The sequence below is a fragment of the Eleutherodactylus coqui genome, chromosome 1, assembly GCF_035609145.1.
Source record: "Eleutherodactylus coqui strain aEleCoq1 chromosome 1, aEleCoq1.hap1, whole genome shotgun sequence".
NCBI classification, from domain to species: domain Eukaryota; kingdom Metazoa; phylum Chordata; class Amphibia; order Anura; family Eleutherodactylidae; genus Eleutherodactylus; species Eleutherodactylus coqui.
This window is the reverse complement of record NC_089837.1, coordinates 193,226,244-193,244,346: the sequence shown is the minus strand read 5'-3', so window position 1 is coordinate 193,244,346 and position 18,103 is coordinate 193,226,244. Positions and strand designations below refer to the sequence as shown.

The following is an 18,103-nucleotide window of genomic DNA, read 5'->3' as shown; positions in this document are numbered from 1 at the left end:
TGGGGGTTAACAATTCCGAGGAGTTGTCCGAGAACTCTCCCTCGGAATGTTCTGGTGAAGAGACCATATAAGTTTCCGTGCGGGCCCTTTTCCGGGATGGTCCCGGCTGGGCGTCCAATGTTTGCTCTTTTAGTGCCTGTACTTCTTCCCGCACCATTTCACGGATACCAAGTAATAGGTTGTGTTGCTCGTCTTTAACTATTTTCGTAGCACAGTCCGAGCATATGGGTCTCTTGGCGTTATCGTCCACTTTTTTGGCGCATAACGCACACCTTTTGATCCTCTTTTTTTCCTGTTTAGTTTTTAATGCTTCTTCCTATAAGGAGAAGCCATTACTAATACCAGGTGTGAAAAAGGAAAAACTTCTTTACTCACAGGAAAAAAGTCGCCCATTTTTGTCCAAGTGGACTACTTACGGTTGGCAGAATCTTATCCCCTTCAGCGCTATCCATACTTGCTCAGCCAGGAAGGAGAGAGATGCCTGGGACATGGAAGGGATCTTTCTTTTGAATTTGGCGCCTTTAAGCGCCCGCGCTGCGTCTGACGTCATCCCGTCTGACGTCATCACGCACGACGCGGCGCCGCCTCATACCCGGAAGCCGGCTGCCGCTAGACACCGGGGAGTGGAAGCTCAGAGCAGTCACCCCGCACCTGCAGCTCCTTCCCCACTGAAACTGATGATTCCTACGGACGGAGCGAGGAAGCTGCCTCCCCTGGCTGGATACTCCACGCCCCGGTGAGTTGCGCTCGCAGCTCCCCCTGTCTCCATCCTCAGCACGGAGAACTCCTCCTGTGTCCGTTTGGGACAGGAAGACACTGGAGTCAAGCGGTGGGAGGTGGCTTTTAAAGAACTCCTTCCTGTCCCAAGGATCGCAGGCGGAGCAATCTCCATGTGTGCTGTCATGATGGACGCTATGAAAATGGTAGTTTGGCCATCTTGCTCGCTGGCCACGCCCCCCCCAGTCAAAACCAGTTTTACGTACTCTAAAAACAGCAGAGATGGAAACCCTGAAATGAGCCCTAACGCAGGTGTGAAACCACCCTTAGGGTGCCTACCCACTGGTGATTTTTTTTCCTGCGATGCTAAATTGCGTTTTTTTCTGAAGAGCAATTAGCATAGAATGTGTTCTTGTCCATTTGGGGTTTTTTTTTTTCGTTTCGTTGCAATTTTTCACATAGGAACTGTCAGTTGCATATGTCTCCTTATTTTTCTCTTAATGCACCCATGATTGTCAATGGAAATTAACGAAAAACGCCGCAGAAAACGCCACGTTTTTCACGCATGAAAATCGGCAACGCCAGTGGGTAGGAGCCCTTAATGTGGTTTAATATCTGAGATAAGGGTTCCACTTTCCTGCTCTGTTAAGGAAGCAGGATCAGCTCAGTCTCTGGATGGAACCGAACAGCCCTACAATTGAGTTGCCTAGTAATGACGCGGGAAAGGCAGGCATTTAAAAAAAAAAAAAATCTGTACTGCTCATGTCCCACGGCGAGCCATGTTGACCATCCTCAGTACAGATGAAAATGAAAGTAGCAGGTATGCACGGACAGCGCTGTTCCCAGGGCTGGATTTTGCATGCGGAATTCAGCTTTGCTGTTTGCAGGAAGCCTTACTCTCCAGCAATTTACAGAAGGCTGGTATTCCTGGGGGTTTGTGATGATGCAAGGATAGGCCTTATTAAAATGTCAGTATTCAGTTCAGCATTTTGCAGCAATATTCGGAAGCCAACATGTAAAAGAATCAAAATATTCCATTATACTTTTTCACTTTAGATTCCAATTCTGGTTTTTGCTTCCAAATACTGATAGAAAATACCAGAATGCTGCTGTGTGAATTAGACTAAGGCCTCTTTCAAACGAGCATTGGGATTTTTATCCACCCGCATCGTGGACTAAAACTGCATGAATGAGAAAAACCAATCGACAAAGTCGCAGCAAAAAAAAAAAAAAAAAAAAAAAAAAAAAAAGCACGTTTTCTTGCTCATTCACATAGCTGGGTGCGGCATATATCCTTGGGCCGGCATAAGTACTTCAACTGGCTCAATAGAGCTAGCTGACAAAGTTTAGCAGCGCTAGCTGCTGTAAAACTCCCTCGCCCTCCCTTTGCCAGCAACTTCTATCTTTTGTGTTTTTACATGGCTCTTACAGAGTGGCCAGAGTGGGACGGCAGGAGGACATTCCACTTCTCTCTCCCCCGCCCCTCTATTCACTTAACATAGCATCTGTTTAGTACTGAACGACTGCTGTTTACACTGAACGATCAACGATCAGGATCATCGCTCATCGTTTAGGCTGCATAAAATCCCGAACGATGGACGATGAGTGTAAATAGCAGCCGTTTAGTATTAAACAGCCACTATGTTAAGTGAATGAAGAGGGGTTGGGAAGAGCGAGGAGTGAAATCTCTTCCTGCCACCACATTGTGAGCCAGCAATACTCGCTCCTTTGCAACAGCACAGGAGAGAGTATGTGCAAGGACAAATGTCGGGTATAGTTTGCATGACATTTGTCCCATGTAAATGGGGCTTTACACTTGGTTGTATTCAGACAGGCTGGTTAAATGGTGGTAACCATACAAAACCACGCCTGGAAAAACACATGCAATTTGTTGCAGTTTTCGACGTTGTTGCGGCGAAAACTTTGCGTCACTCATCTATATGGTGCTGGGCAGCCTGTATGTTCCAATAATGCTGCACTGCATGTATCTGTATGACTGGCTCTGTATAGAAGCCTCATGTATGTGCAAGTATAACACTACGCCCCTCCCCCCTTCCCATGTATGAAAGGCAGGCATGCAAGTGGTTGTTCATCTGTTTTTTGTACTTTTGCAATCATGTACGGTAGCATTTGCCTGTTCTGCATACTGCTGATAAGATGTTTATATCTGCCCTTCTATCTCTGTATCAGTATATCACTAAGTATGGTCTCTTGTGATTTTTGAATAGGTTTTATTTCTGATGCTATAGAATTGTTTTTTGTAAAGAACAAGGCTCACAAACTACAATAACATATCCAGATCTTGCATTTTAACAGAGGGCAGGGCACTTTTGTTGAATATTGTCTGCACAGAAAAATTCAAGCAGAGAGTCCAGAGTATCATGTAGTAAAAATAGTAATTTCAATCATTATCTCTGCTGTAAACTTACCCGTCTGTTCGTAAAATTAGTGTGGCACTCCTTCACCAAAATAGTTTTAATAATAAGTGGATCTAGAATTGCAAGTACTGGTTGTCTACCATCGTACAGTCTGCAAAGTAGTAACAAGTAGGTAAAAATTAGGAATCACACCTTGACACAGGACCAATACGCTAAATGGTAGTTTAAAACAGGAACTTGCTCAATTTATCTTTGTCCTGTAACATTTTGTACAACCACTTCAAGACGACATTTTTCATTTTTTAAATTTTGGGTTTTTTTTCGTCTTGGCAGAGGACAAATCTACTAATTGTGAACATATTCTAAAGGCACAAGATAAACAAACGGTTAGCATGTATATTTGTGATACAGCTGTGTAAAGGAGTGTTTTACTTCTCTTTTCTTTTTGGAACTCATCCTTGTGTTGGTGTAAAATGCATGCAAAAAAAAAAACATACCAAATATGCATTGTATGGATGCAATTATATGCTTTTCAAAACAGCGTTTGTAGAATTACGCCTCAAATAAACTGCAAAGCAGTATGTAGGGAGCCTGTACAGTGAGACACCGAGTCCATACAAGTTGTGTGGCACGGAGCCATAGGCGCTCCATTCTGCCTCTTAACGGAGATATTTCTTTAAAAGCAATGCCTTATTAATACAGCATTAACACAGAGGCATAAAGGGGTACAGCAGGCTCACATAGGCTGTTATGGGTATTGTATTCTGGGTTAGCACAACGTGGAGGTTAATATGGCTGCACATATGAGCCCTTTAGAGAACTTTCACTCAAGGCAGCATATTCTACAACTGCATTGCGGAATATGCCGCCATGGAATTCTGCACCAAAATCTGCATGGCCAACTGGATTTTGATGAAGAATTGGCTGCAGAATTCTGCTATTTTGAAATCCACATCAAAATCCGCACATTAGCAGTGTGGATTTTGGTGATGAAAATTTTGCAGAAGGGCATATGTTGCAACACTGGTGCGGAATAGTCTATCCCATGTGAAAGGTTCCTAATATTTCCAGCTACAAAGTAACACCTGAAAACATCTACTTTGGATATTTAAACTTACCCCCACAGTTTTCCATATTTCTTAAAGCATTCCATATCAAATTTGTGCACACCCTGAAAAAAAACAGAATCAACCATTTACTTCTGTCAGGCTTTATTTACACAGACAGTGGATGGCTCGTAATTGTAACACGCCAACACCAAAAAGCAGTAACTAATTTTTCTTTCTGATTTATCTGTGCTGTTTCTAAAGAGAAATATTCTAGTAAGTAATTCTAGAACTTTTTAGGCAAGCTTCACACAAATGGGTTGGATTCCATATGCAGGAGGCGCACAGCAGATCCGACTGAGCCCGGCCGATGACCCTGCATACCTGATTAAACGATATTGTAAAAATGTATTAAAAATTGAGATTTTGCCAAAAATGCTTTAAATTTTCCAGACAGTCCCTTGGAACATACCCAACTATTATTTTTCAAAGCTTATGAAATTGATGACTAATTTTGTTTGGCCTAACTCCACACAGAGCATCAGCTATAAAACCCTAACAAGACGGGCGCGGGATTACCTCATCTGGAGCTCTATCACAGGGCCACCGTGGGTAATTGCATCAGATCTCAACCAACATTCCGCGTCTAAGCTGTGGGTGCAGGTAGAGCAGGCCTTAAATCCCTTCCAGATTAAGGGAGCATTTTGGATACCCTGGGGATTGGATTGGAAAAGGATAGGTACCCCACCCTTCTTACAGACACTACTACATGCCTGGTGTTATCAGACCACATCGGTACCGATTTAATGACCTCGTTGCCAGGTGCCAAATTGGTAGATCTGGAAGGCCGTGATGAGAAGATTTGCTAGCAATTATCTATCAATAGCATGAAATCACTCCATGTCATGTCAAGACACTTCTCCATGAGAACTCAATGAATTCTACTTTATCATCAACATTACCAACTCTTATACAGAAAGACAAGGACGTCTTCAGGAGTTACGTGGTACAAAGATTAGTGTTACATAGGTGACAAAGCCAATTGATCATAAGGCTTATTGACATCTACCAAATAGTCTCAAAGCTCTTTAGCAATTTCTATGTCTGAGATGAGCCTTAAGTCAGGCTACTGCTGTTGCATTAGACAATATTTCTGCTATTGTTGTGTGTCTTCTCTGTTAACATAGCTTAGCCTTATTTAATTTGTCTGTTAACTTCTTATCTTACATTCTAGTTACCGGCACTACAAAGCATAGGTTTTAGTCTTCTATTTAAGGGTCAATAGTCCAATACAAGGTAAGAAACATACACTTATTGCATTCTGGAACTTAGCACTTTATATTCCAGGACATTGGCATAAATACAACAGAAGAGGTGCGGTCGTTTCACAGCCAAGGCCACTTCTCTGGTGGGAAACTTTCAAAATACCGCCCACGGGAACACACAGCTCTATTTTATTTATGACAGGGAGAGAGTTCCCTTGTGTGTGATGTTATGGGGCCCCGAGTTATGAGAACTCTTATGGATTTAAAGGGAAAACACGTTTTGCCAAGAGGGTCTTTGATGCTAGACTTCCAACTGCACAGCTACATCACTGCACTGGCTCCGCTCTCAGGCCTGGTAGCAGACCTCAGCCTGTTTGAGCATTTATGCATGGCTAAGGAGGCACCTACGCATGTGATCTCAGTAGTATATGGCCTGCTGATGGAGGATCAGATTGAGAGGTCAGTCCCGAATTTGACTAGGAAGTGGGAGGAGGCCTTGGGAAGACTGGTTTCCAGGGAGCTCTGGGTGAAATCCTATGCTCTTTCACATAAAATGAACATATCACTACAGGACTACAGGGGCTTAGTTTAAAAATAATTTTGCAGTGGCACAGAACTCTTGTCAGACTGCATAGGAGCCACCACTCAGTCTCTGAACAATGCTGGAGAGGTTTGTTCGACACGTTTTTCATGTTATATATACGGTGGGACTGTCCTCTCATAGCCCCTGTGTGGCAGGATATGTCAAGGTTGTACAGGGCCGTTTGTGCATCCTCACTCCACCACGTCAATGTCAACTTAAGCGAGGTGTAAAAACAATGGCAAACATGGGCATGAAACAAGAGGCATGCATGAACATGAAAAAGGGGAAACCAGGGACATGAACAATATCTCCTTATCTGTGTACATGTATATTCTGTAACGTCAAACTGGGACATGAACACTCAGCAGAGTCTTACTGATACGTGGATTGCAGAACTGCGAACTGGACTCGGAAACATAGCTCACGGTCAGGCATAACACACTGACTGACAAACACTCAAACACTCACCAACATACCTGTATGAATAAACAGATGAAATTGCTATAATAAGTATTAGGAGTTAGTAGGGTCCTCGTTGTCTTGTAGTCCCTACTCTAACAAGACAACTAACCCAGGATACCTGCTTGCAAGCAGGGTGATCGCTCTGATATGGACAGCCCTGCACTGGAACCTAAGGTCCTAAATAGCCCTAGATGGTAAATAATCCAAGCAGCACAGGACAGTTCACACCAAGACAGAGCAACAAGCAAGAATGCAGACACAAGGAAATAAGGAAACCAACTCACCCCCCCCCTCCCTCCCCCCCAGAGATGCAGGTTCATGACTCTGCTCACACCAGGGCAGACAGAAGACAGACAAGCAGCCTCCAGCAAAGAGGCTGGTGTATATATGAGCACAGACCTTGGGATTGGCTGACTGGGAAAATCCACACCCAGTCAGCTCAATCAGCGCTACCTGTGAGGCTGTGCAAACCTATGTAGTACAACAGATCCCAGAAGCAACCCTAACACAAAGCCTACTTCGGCACTTCATTATGGCTATACGACAGATTATCCCTAGGTACTGGAGGCAGAGTGTCATGATTCCAAGAAAAGTGTGGCTGGAAGCAATGGATTCTCTGAATTACAAGGAGAAACTCAGGTGTAGTGACTTAGAAGCAGAGCACTCAAAATTTTATGCTATTTGGGCTACTTGAGTGACATTTCGGAACTCCCCCTCTGTCACAGAGTGGCTGAAGAGCAGTATGGTCTAGCGGAAGATAAAATGTGGGGTCCTACATAGTAACTCAATCTCCTTATATGTGTACAGTTTGGGATACCAGGGTACCACTCCTTATTTTTCCCTTTGACTCTTTTATTTATTCCCCTCCCCCCTATCTTTCTTTTCTATCACTTTCTTCAGTTTGCTTCATTAAACTTATAACATAGTCTTTCATATATCTCCAAGACTTAAAGTTTGGTTAGATAGGATAGTAGGTGCCTGTAGCGCTCATTGGGAAACCAAAAAGGATGGGCCCACTGGGTGGGAGCTCAGAGCAGGAAACAGAATACTGTTGAAATGTTTATTTTACATATAGATAGGAAAGTGAAGTAACTGTTATAACAGAGGAAGACATCAAATCAAATTATAACTATGATGGTGTAAGAAGATTTTTGTTGTAATATACAGTTCTATACATTTTAAAGTATATTGTAAAATTTACATGAAAAATAAATTCTTTTTGAACATAAACTATATTGTGCATGACCGCAGCAGCTTGCCGTCAGTCATGCACAGTACAGTTTTTTTTTCTTTTTTGTTTGTATTTCCGGCGCCATTGCTTAGCAACGACATGGGTTAATTCAATGGAGTCTGTCCGAGTGGAGTGCGTGGCATCATAGGGCATGCTGCGATTTTGATTCTGCTTGCCGAATATGCAGTTTGATTCCATGAGTGTGAAGGAAAAATCAAAACTACATTCCTTTTAATGCCTGCATTTTGCTGCAGAAAGTCTGCACAGTCGGTGATCACACATTCTGCAGTTAGAATCTGTTCGTGTGACACTCCCTTACCATTGAAAACGGGATGAAAAAATACAGGATGCCAGACCAGTTAAGATGTCACACATGGACTTTTACTCCTCCCATATCTTAGTATTAAAACTGCTCCATTTTAACAAAACCAAACAGCATTTTCTATGGTCTACAATAATATCTACTTACTTTTCTGTACCCCAGAAATGTACCAATAAATGGTAGTGGACTTGGTCCAGGAATTCCCAACTTCTTGAATAGGCCATAAGGAAATATTCCATAACTAAGAAAAACAAAACATTGGCATTTACTGTATAAATACATTTTCATGACATGCAAGAAAATTGCCAGCCATTGCATTTCTATAGAAACACGTTCCATGTAACTTTTTTGTTTCCTTTATTACTTTCTACTTATTTTCTTTTTAGGTATTTTCCTCAGGACTCAAGCTCATATTATGGCTGTGTACAACATCTGAGCCTAGAGCAGCAGTGTGTGCGGACGACCTTCTAGAGCAAAGATGTTGTCATATAGCCTATGTGCACACGGCCTTCAACATCGTTACACCTTTTTTCTCACAGGGGAAAAATGAAGGAGCGGTGAAGTTCTTGGTAATCCCAAAGGCAAAGTGGGGTCGCTGTGGTGAAACCCTGTGCTTGTGTGTAGGTTCACATGTAGTAGCATTGCTGGGTAAATCAGCAGTAAAGTGGATGAGATTTGAACAAATCTCATTCACACACGGAGAAAATTTTCCAAGCAGAAATAAGTATGTGAGAGGGTGTTTTAACTGGGCCTTGTGCATTGTATAGTTGTTCAAGAGGCATTGTGGGGAGGGTAGTGAAATGAGAAAGTGACGGAATTGAATGATCTGCCATGGAGACAGCGGTATTGGGTCGGAGATATGTGATAACGTTCCATGGACATCCATGATCCCTTTTGGAGGAAATTGTGTGCTTTGTCTTTGTGATTGTCTTGTCAATATTGAGATATCCCTTTCTCCATTCCTGGGGGAAAACCCAAATTAGCCAGGACAGAAAAAAGGAGGGGGAAGGTGCCGGAGATACCTCCAATCTTGCAAAGGTCTTCAATATCACTTTCATCCTACTGTGATGCGATTTTTAATACTTATGGGAATTTTATTGTCAGGCCTGGCAGACGCAGGCATCGTCCTGCCTCATGGGTCTGCTTCACTTTATTCCAGCATCCACAGGGTTACTGTGTCTGGCTTCTAGATCCAGCTGGAGGTAATTCGAAATCATCCTAGTTAAACCCCCGAGACCTTTCCTAGGGTGCTCTGGTGTTGTCATTTCCTGTATGACGTCAGAAAATAATTTAGAAAAAATTAAATGTCTTTAAAAAAAAAATAAAAAAATAGTACATTTAAAAAAAACTATACAAGTTTACCACTGGAGGGATGTACCTCTTTAGGAGCAACTTGTGGAAAGCCCTATGGATTCTCCAGGTGTCTGGCAGGGCCAGCTTATATGCTAGAGGATTACCCACTCTGGTGACTGGAAAAGGGCTCACAAATCATGGAGCCAGTTTCAAAGACTTTTGATTTCAAATTTTTGGAAGACAAGTATACTAACTGGCCCACAGAAAAGTGTTCTGAAATGGCACGGGTACTTCTGCTCCTCCTTAATACAGCACCCCTGGACTTCTCCAAGTTGCCCCGCACCTTCTCCCACAGGTCCAGGACATGTGTCTGCAGAAGGATTGTTAGAGGAGGAGAAGGACACAAACTGGGATTAAAACCAAAATTACAGAAGGGAGACACGCCAGATGCCGAATGTGTATGGTTATTGATGGCAAATTCAGCCAACGCTAAATAATTGACCCAGAGACTCTGACTATCACTCACGTACATTCTGAGGTACTGAACCAGTTCCTGGTTCATACGTTCTGTCTGCCCATTAGACTTCGGGTGGAAGGCAGAGGAAAACACGATACCGATTCTCAAACAAAAAGCCTTCCAAAACTGGGCAGCAAATTGGGCTCCCCAGTTGGAAACATCCTTGGGAACCCCATGCAGGCGGACAATCTCCTTGATAAATATGGTAGCTAGCTCAGGAGCTGACGGACTCTTCTTAAGGGCAGTAAAATGCACCATCTTGGAAGATCTGTCTACGACCACCCAGATAACCGAGCACCCCTGGGACTTGGGCAAGTCGGTAATAAAATCAATCGACAATGGGTCCATGGTCTCTCCAGGACGGGAAGAGGAAGAAGCGGACCTTCAGGCCGTTTCCGTACACTCTTCCTCAGACACAAATAAGGGAATTTGTCAAGTCCTGCCCTATGTCCCAAGACATTTATGACCAGCAATACAGATGACCACACAGCTCTAGGGTGCCTTGGGCCCACGGATGACCTGCTAAGACCAACAAACGAACATCCTCCAGTATGAGAAGCCGCAAGGCCCTGGGAACAAATAACTTCCCCCTCAGGAAGACCTTCGGGATCAGACTGCTGAGCCGCCCGGAGTTGAGCAGCAGTGTCAGACGTAAGGGCAGCTACCACCACGCCCAGGCCCAAAATACCCTCCGGCTGAGGCTCCTCTACCTCAGTTACCCTGAAGCTGCGGGTCAAAGCATTAGCTTTGACATTTTTGGACCCAGGCACATATGTGACTACAAAACTGAACATTGCCCACCTAGCCTGACTCCAGATAAACCAAGTTCTTATGGTCTGTGAGGCCCGTAATTGTATGACGAGCGCCCTCTAAGAAATGTCTACATTCATCAAATGCCCATTTTATGGCCAATAATTCCCTGTTGCCAATATCGTAGTTGCGTTCCGCCTGGTTAAACTTCCTGGAAAAGAATGCACAGGGCTGGAGACCAGGTGGGCTGGGAGATTCCTGCGAGAGGACTGCCCCCACACCATGCTCACAGGCATCCACTTATATGATGAACGGGCAATCTGAATCCGGCTGAGCCAAAACCAGTGGTGTGGAAAAAGCCCTCTTGGGAAACGTGAAGGCCTTGACCGCCTCCTGCAACCAGAAGTCAACCCTTGCCCTCTTTTTGGTGAGGTCAGTCAAGGGTTTGGCCACCCCCGAAAAATTCTTAATGAATTTCTGATAAAAGTCTGCGAACCCCAAGAAGCATTGCAACGCCTTTAAGTTGGCGGGTTGCACCCATTCGGTGATAGCCTTGACCGTGTCAGAGTTCATCCGGATGGCTTATTGAGAAATGACATATCCCAGAAATGCAATCTCCTGTACCCCAAAAAGGCATTTCTCAAACTTAGCATATAAGTGATGGGCTCGAAGGCGGGAATGAACTGTCTGTAAATGCTTAACTTGGCTAAAAGAAGAGAATATCAGAATGTCATCCAAATACACTACCCATGAACATGCCCAAAATGTCATGGAAAATTGTGTTCTTAAAACCTTGAAAAACATTACATAACCACAATGGCATGACTAAACATTCAAAATGCCCCAAAGGAGTATTAAATGCAGTTTTCCATTCATCTCCTCTCTGATACGAATGAGGTTATAGGCTCCCCGAAGGTCGAGCTTGGAGAACCCACAGACTCCTATAACCTGGTTAAGGAGGTCAGGAATCAAAGGTAAAGAGTACTGATTCTTGACGGCCGAAGGCCACCATCCTTCAACGAAAAATAACCCTGCGGGTGATTCGGAAGGATGTATGCGTCCCTCGGCGAGACTCTCCGTAATATACTCCTTTATCACCTTGCGTTCAGGGACTGTAATATTATATATTCCCCTTGGGGATCTTGCTCCCGGGAGTAAGATCGATTTTGCAATCCCATTCGCGGTGCGGAGGTAACATCTCAGAAAGTTGCTTCGAAATCACGTCAGAAAAATCCACACTATACGGAGGTTAGCCCTTGACCTCACACTCAGTAGAATGCACCTGGACTGAGACCAAATGCTCACTGCAACCCTGCCCCCATTGCACCAATTCAGAGGTGAACCAATTGATCTGGGGATTGTGAAGCCGGAGCTAGGGTAACCCAAGGACTAAATTTCAACAAAAGTGTTCTTTTCTGGTAATGGAGAACCTATCTCAGAATGTAACGCCCCTACAGAAAAGACTAGTTCAGGAGTTCTCCTACTGATTAACTCCGCTGACAACGTAGTGGAATCAATACCCAAGACCCGGATCGGAGGTCTCAATGGCAATAGACATGCAGACAGACTTGACAAATTCAAAATTAATGAAGTTTGCGGCAACCCCTGAATCAATGAAGGCCCGAATGCTGAGGTGGTGAGCATTATACGAAATAGAAAACGCCAAAAACAATTTAGAACATTCTGGAAATATCTGAGCTCCTAGGCGATTCCTCCGGACATCACTTAGGAGCGGAAGTTTTCTGGCAGCCATTTCTTGAGGCAGTTGGCGACCCGATGACCTGGACCTCTGCAATAAAGGCATAATCGGTTCCTGAGCTGGAATTCCTTGCGTTCCTTTGGGGGCATGGAACCCACTTCATCGGTAGCTGAGGTCATGAACGGATTCTCGGACCGGTTCACTGGTGGTTCGGTCCGAGTCTTGCGTCGGGCCCTAAGACGACGGTCGGCCTTTACCGCGATAGTCATAGCCTGCTCGGGTTCCGGGTGCGACAACAGATCTTTTATGGATTTAAACAACCCCTTTAGAAATAAATCTTTAACATTTATTGAAAAACGGGATCTGTACAACCTACATTGATATATGTATACTGGAAGTACACTAAAGAAATGTTAATTCATTGCCTACATTGTATACTATACAAATGCTTGTACTTTGCTTGTAATGCCAAATAAAAACTCAATATATAAAAAAAAAATAAAAAGAGAAATAAATCTTTCAGAGCACAGTCATTCCATCTTGACTCAACACAAAACTGCCGAAACTGGGAGCAGAATTCTTCCGCGGAACGACTTCCCTGGTGAAGACTCAATAGCTTACTCACAGTGTACCCTGCCCTATCCGACTCGTCATAAATCTGCCCAAGGGCAGTAAAAAAGGCAACTACTATTTGGCTGGGCCGTGAGTCAGAAGGTAGCGAGAATGCCCAGTTTTGAGGGACGCCCCTCAAAACAATAAATTATTATGTCCACCCTCTGGTATTCTGAACCAGACGAGTGGGGACGTAATTCAAAATATAATCTGCATGCTTCCCGAAATGAGAAAAATGTCCTATGGTCACCCGAAAAAATGTCAGGCAGAGAGACCTTAGACTCGACCCCCGACCTGGGGACTGCAGCAGTTGCGCTCGAAGCGCTGGTAGCGGACTGCTCCTGAAGCTGGAGCTGAGCGGACAGGTCCTGCACTAAACCAGTCAAGACTTGCACCTGGTTGGCAAGCGCCGCAACTGCCTCCATCTCAGGGTTCAAGCGGGGAGGTCGAAGTGGGTACCAAGCAGTAATATGGGCCAGTGTTTCTGTTAAGGCTGGCAGGGACAGGTGGACAGGGGGTCCCTACGCCAGCCCTCTTCCGTGTCCCTACCTTCTTGCCCCCCTGGGCTAAGCCCCCGGTTGACAACTGGGTGACGGTCCCTGCGCTGCACTAGGGACAGGAACCCCAAGGAAAGAGGGACAGGGAGACTGGCAGGTGGATGCCGTGTAGCAGACAAGACGTAAACTACAAGCAAAACAGAGAGAAGTCAGGAAACAGGTCAGGTCAAACCAGAAAGGCACATGCGCAGCACAGGAGGACAAACCAAAAACAAAGTCAGAATAGAAGCCGAAGTCAAAACACAATTAGTCAGGTCAATAATGCGGGTGTAGGCATATGGAGTCAGAACCAAACACTGGCAACCAGTGTCTGGCCCAGCCAGGTATATAGACAGAGCTCCCCGCCCAGAGAGGTGGGGAGAAGTCACATGACGCCTGGGGAATTACAAGCTCGCCTTTCCCTGGAGGCACGCACTGACCAGAGCGCCACGTGGCCAACAGGCGGATGGGCGCGCCCGCGCAAGATACAGGGCGCGCTGCCAACTGCCCGAACAACCACCATAGCGAGGGGGCCCCTGCAGCTCCAGGAGGAGCCTTCCGCCTCACCCAGACACTGGCGCCCCTAGTGGAAACCCCATCTCTAACATGACCCATAGAATAAAAGTTATGTCATTTTTGTTGCAGTTCATGTGCCGTCGAAACAAGACACACTGAAAGATGGCGGAATGTCTTTCTTCATTTTTCTCCACTTATATGGTACATTAAATAGTACTATTGAAAAATACAGCTCATCACACAAAAAACAAGCCCTCACACAGCTATGTAGATGGATAAATAAAGAAGTTATTTTTAAAGGGGGCGGGGGGAGAATTGATCTTTAAAAAAAATGGCCACGTCATTAAGAGGTTAAAGAGTTTAGGTGTTTGAAGAAGAACCTGGAAATAGAGATGGGTAGTGCCTGAAAGACAGAGGATACGTGGGAGGACGTTCATTTTGGAAGTTAAACATCTGCCCATCCACGAGAATAGGCCTTTTGTCCAATTATTTAAGTCCGATCTAATTTAGTTTAATAGGTTCGGGAAATTAGCTGTATATAAATCCTTCACATCTGCGATCAAGCAAATGCCTAAATATTTAATGTGGCTAGTAGACCAACGAAAGGAAAAGGAGTCTTTGAGCTCTGTCACCAATGATTGGGGAACTGAGATATTAAGTGCTGCCAATTTTTGCTAATTAATTTTGAAATTGGAGAGTTGGGCATAATTCCAGTACTAAATTAGGAAGTAATATGCATGGTGAAGATATAGAGAATAATCAGTGGTCTACATATGCTGCGACTTTGTGTGTCGTTTCCTATGTGAATCCCTGATATATTGAGGTTGGATCTGACATGTCCTAGAAAGGGGGTATTATTGTGCCTTGTCACCACCGGAAGTTAGGGGTGGTGACAAGGTACAAGCTGTCAAAGAATTTAGTATTTCTCGCAACTTCTGATTGGCTGGGGGCGTTACTAAATTCAGATGGGGCAGGAGGAGAGCGGCGAGGCAGGGAGCGGCCACAGGCAGAGCCGCCAGTGGACACCGGCCACTGCTCTTCTGCGATGGCATGAAGATAGCGCCGAGGCTGGCAGTGGTGGCACGCACAGAGGCGCCGGACGACACCGCTGAGGCTGGGAGCGCTGGCCTCTTCAATGCTGCAAGTGACGTCCTGACACAGGAGGCAGACCGCGGCAACAGTGGGAGCAGCGGGTGAGTTAGAAGCGGCGGGTGACCCACACAGACAGCGCACCCCATCAGTGAGTGACTGGGGCAATTGCAGGCAGGAACGCAGCTGACAGCCGGCACAGCTGCTGCAAATCAATGCCCGCACAGAGCACTGAGGGAGTGCAGGGACAACAGCAGCGGTTTCCTATTAGGCTTACATTTATAGCTGTAAAGGCTTCTGCATTTACAGCTAATAATGCAAGCCTAACAGGAAATCTAACCCTAAACCTAACCCTCCAGGGCAGGCAAAATGCAGTACATACACTGCAGCTAGGCCCCTCAATGACCTTACAGAAGTCACCCAATCGGGAGCTAGGGGTGTGACAGGGGTGTTCCGCCATCCAAGCCAAACTCCTAGCTTCCGGTGTTGACAAGATACAATAATACCTAGAAAGGGTTCCAGACTAGAGATGAGCGAACGTGATCGGCTCCGCCCCTTTTCGCCCGAACACCGAACTTTGCGAGCAATTCCGTGCTCGGGCGAAAAAAGTTCGGGGGTCGCCGTGGCAGCGCGGGGGGGTGCGGCGGGGAGTGGGGGGTAGAGGGAGAGAGAGAGGGCTCCCCCCTGTTCCCCGCTGCTGCCGCCCGCGCCGCCGCGCCTCTCCCCGCCCCCCGAAGCTTTACGCGCGGACACTGAAGTCCTCGGCAAAGCCGGTGTCCGGGAGCGTAAGTGTTCGTTAAGAACACGTTCGCTCATCTCTATTCCAGACATATAATTAAAAGGTGTGGTGAAAGCAGGCATCTCTGCCTTGTGCCTTTTTTTATGCTGAAAGGTGCCCATTTCTATCTACCGTAGAGATTCTAACAAAGTCCCAATTTATTCAGTCAAATGCCTTTTTGGCTTCTGTTATTAGAAGACTTGGTTGGAGAGCTAAGTTTTTTTGCATGGCTAATTAAGTTGATGGCTCTGAAAGTGTTGTCTCGTGCTTCCCGTAGCAGTGTAAAACCCACCTGATCTCTGAATAATGTAATGAAGGAAGAGGGATATTCTATTTGCTAGTATCTTGGAAAAAAGTTTCAAATCTATGTTTAAAAACGATATCGGGCGGTAGCTATGACAGAGCGTTAAATCTTTCCCTTCCTTTGGCATCACTGTGATGTGTCCTTTTAAGATGTCCCCTGGGAAAGCCCTCCCAGTGGTCACAGAGTTAAATTCCTCCTGAGTGATGGGCGCTTCCATTGCTTTAACTTCTGTTTGTGGAAGGCAGCTCATAAGAGAGGCTCGTATAGAAGTTTGCATCTGAGTTTGTCATGAGATCCTCTCCTCCTCTGTCATAGGTGGGGATAAGTTGTATGAAGAATGGAAGTAGTCCCTGAATGCTTCCGTGATCTGTTGCGGTAGATGCAGAGATTGACTCCCCAGAATAGAAATACAGAGAATGAAAGAGCGTACTCATGTGTTCTTTAGAGCTCTGACCAGAGTACGGCTGCACTTGTTACCATATTCATAGAAATGGCGTTTGCATTTGGTTAATGATGCCTTTGTCTGCCTTAAACAGTGTGAACGTATCTGACTCCGCCTCCACTGTCCTGTCCAACGTGGCCTTGTGTGTTGTCTCTAAAGCCTGTAAGCGCCCCAACAGGGCTTGTAGAGGTGCATTATGCTCTTTTTAATGTGGGAACCCATTGCAATTAAAAAACCTCTAATGAAACATTTGTCAGCCTCCCAGGTGGACAATGGGTTTACATCGCGGTTCGGATTTTGAAGTCCAGCGCATGCCCATTTCTGGTACAGATTGATTGTGGATTGTGATTTTTCTTGTTGAGTTCCAGTGGGGAAGTCAAAATCCCAATGGGTGTTCAGCAAAATCCACAATGCCCAAAAAAAAAATTAAAAAAAAAAATTATTCAAAGTTTAAAATAAAAAACAAACAAAGAAACTCTACACTCATCTCCTCTGGAGCTCCTGTGGCATCACTTAGCTCCACTGCCAATCTTTGTATACCCAGCCTTTGGTGAGAATACGTCAGCAGTGACTGCTGCACTGCCAGATATGCAGAGATGAGATTCTCTGGTCCATCACCAGTATACAGACTGGGGCTGACCAGAGAAGCGTCAGGGAAGGTGAATAATTTTTATTTTATTTTATGCAATTGGAGTACAAGTGTTAAACCTACACAGAAATGCTGAGTATTTTTGCCATAGAGATCAAAGAAACGTCAACACTGACGCGCCGTCTCTACTCAGTGCACGTGCGGCTGTGTGCCGGCCAGCACATCGCAGAGCAGAGAGAAGACACCAGAGGAGGTGTGCTGCGGGTCACTGCAGGGGCACGGGTCGCATCATGCTGCAAGAATCCTCACAGCAGGATCCCACTCAGCCGTCTGCATTCACCCTTATGGAGCAGATAACCGCAACAGCAGATTAAACTGTGTCTTGGTGTGTGCATTGCCAAAAGATGCCACACGTGTGACAATTCCCAAATTAAACATTAGCAGCTATAGTAATCATAAAGTACAAAATGTATTTTCTACTTACAGTAAAAACAACAGCAAGAAGGTAGCCAGCAAGAACCAGGTACCAGGTGAGAGGCTCGGTATAAAACTCATGATCCTTTATGACTTCTTCCTTCCTACCCTGTGAATGTCCCTTTACCTCCTACCTGTCCACCCTGCAATGGCAAGCACAATAAGTAGCTTCAGTTTACTCCTTTTAGTTCCTGTCTAACTTCTGCCCTCTCCCACAGCCACGTGATCCCGGACTGGCCAGATAGATTAGTGTTGCAATGGATGTGAACAAGAAGTTTTTTTTCTATAGCCTGCTGAGAACAGAGTACAGCACTCATATTACATGAAAATAAACTACGGCAGAGGCCAAAGAATAGCAAATGCTTTACGTCTGACCAGCTATCTATACAGCAGAGTGAAAACAAACCTCTAGTTCTTGGCATTTGTGGTGGATCATAAGGGGGAATGGTTACATATGGCTGGGTGAGAATCTGGGATTGCTTGTCCTGTCTAGGTCTTCT

General features: G+C 45.1%; 1 protein-coding gene across 1 annotated transcript in view; it reads right to left on the bottom strand.

Moving 5' to 3' along the window:
- Positions 1–17,804, bottom strand: part of LOC136628913 (cytochrome P450 3A9-like) — a 72,564-nt gene extending 54,760 nt beyond the window's left edge. The window contains exons 1-4 of the mRNA XM_066604992.1: positions 17,614–17,804; positions 8,152–8,245; positions 4,214–4,266; positions 3,147–3,246 (exon numbers count right to left, since the gene is read on the bottom strand). Of these exons, the coding sequence (XP_066461089.1) occupies positions 3,147–3,246; positions 4,214–4,266; positions 8,152–8,245; positions 17,614–17,684 (318 nt within the window). The 5' untranslated portion in view covers positions 17,685–17,804. The remainder of the gene's footprint in view (positions 1–3,146; positions 3,247–4,213; positions 4,267–8,151; positions 8,246–17,613) is intronic.
- Between the last annotated feature and the right edge of the window lie 299 nt (positions 17,805–18,103).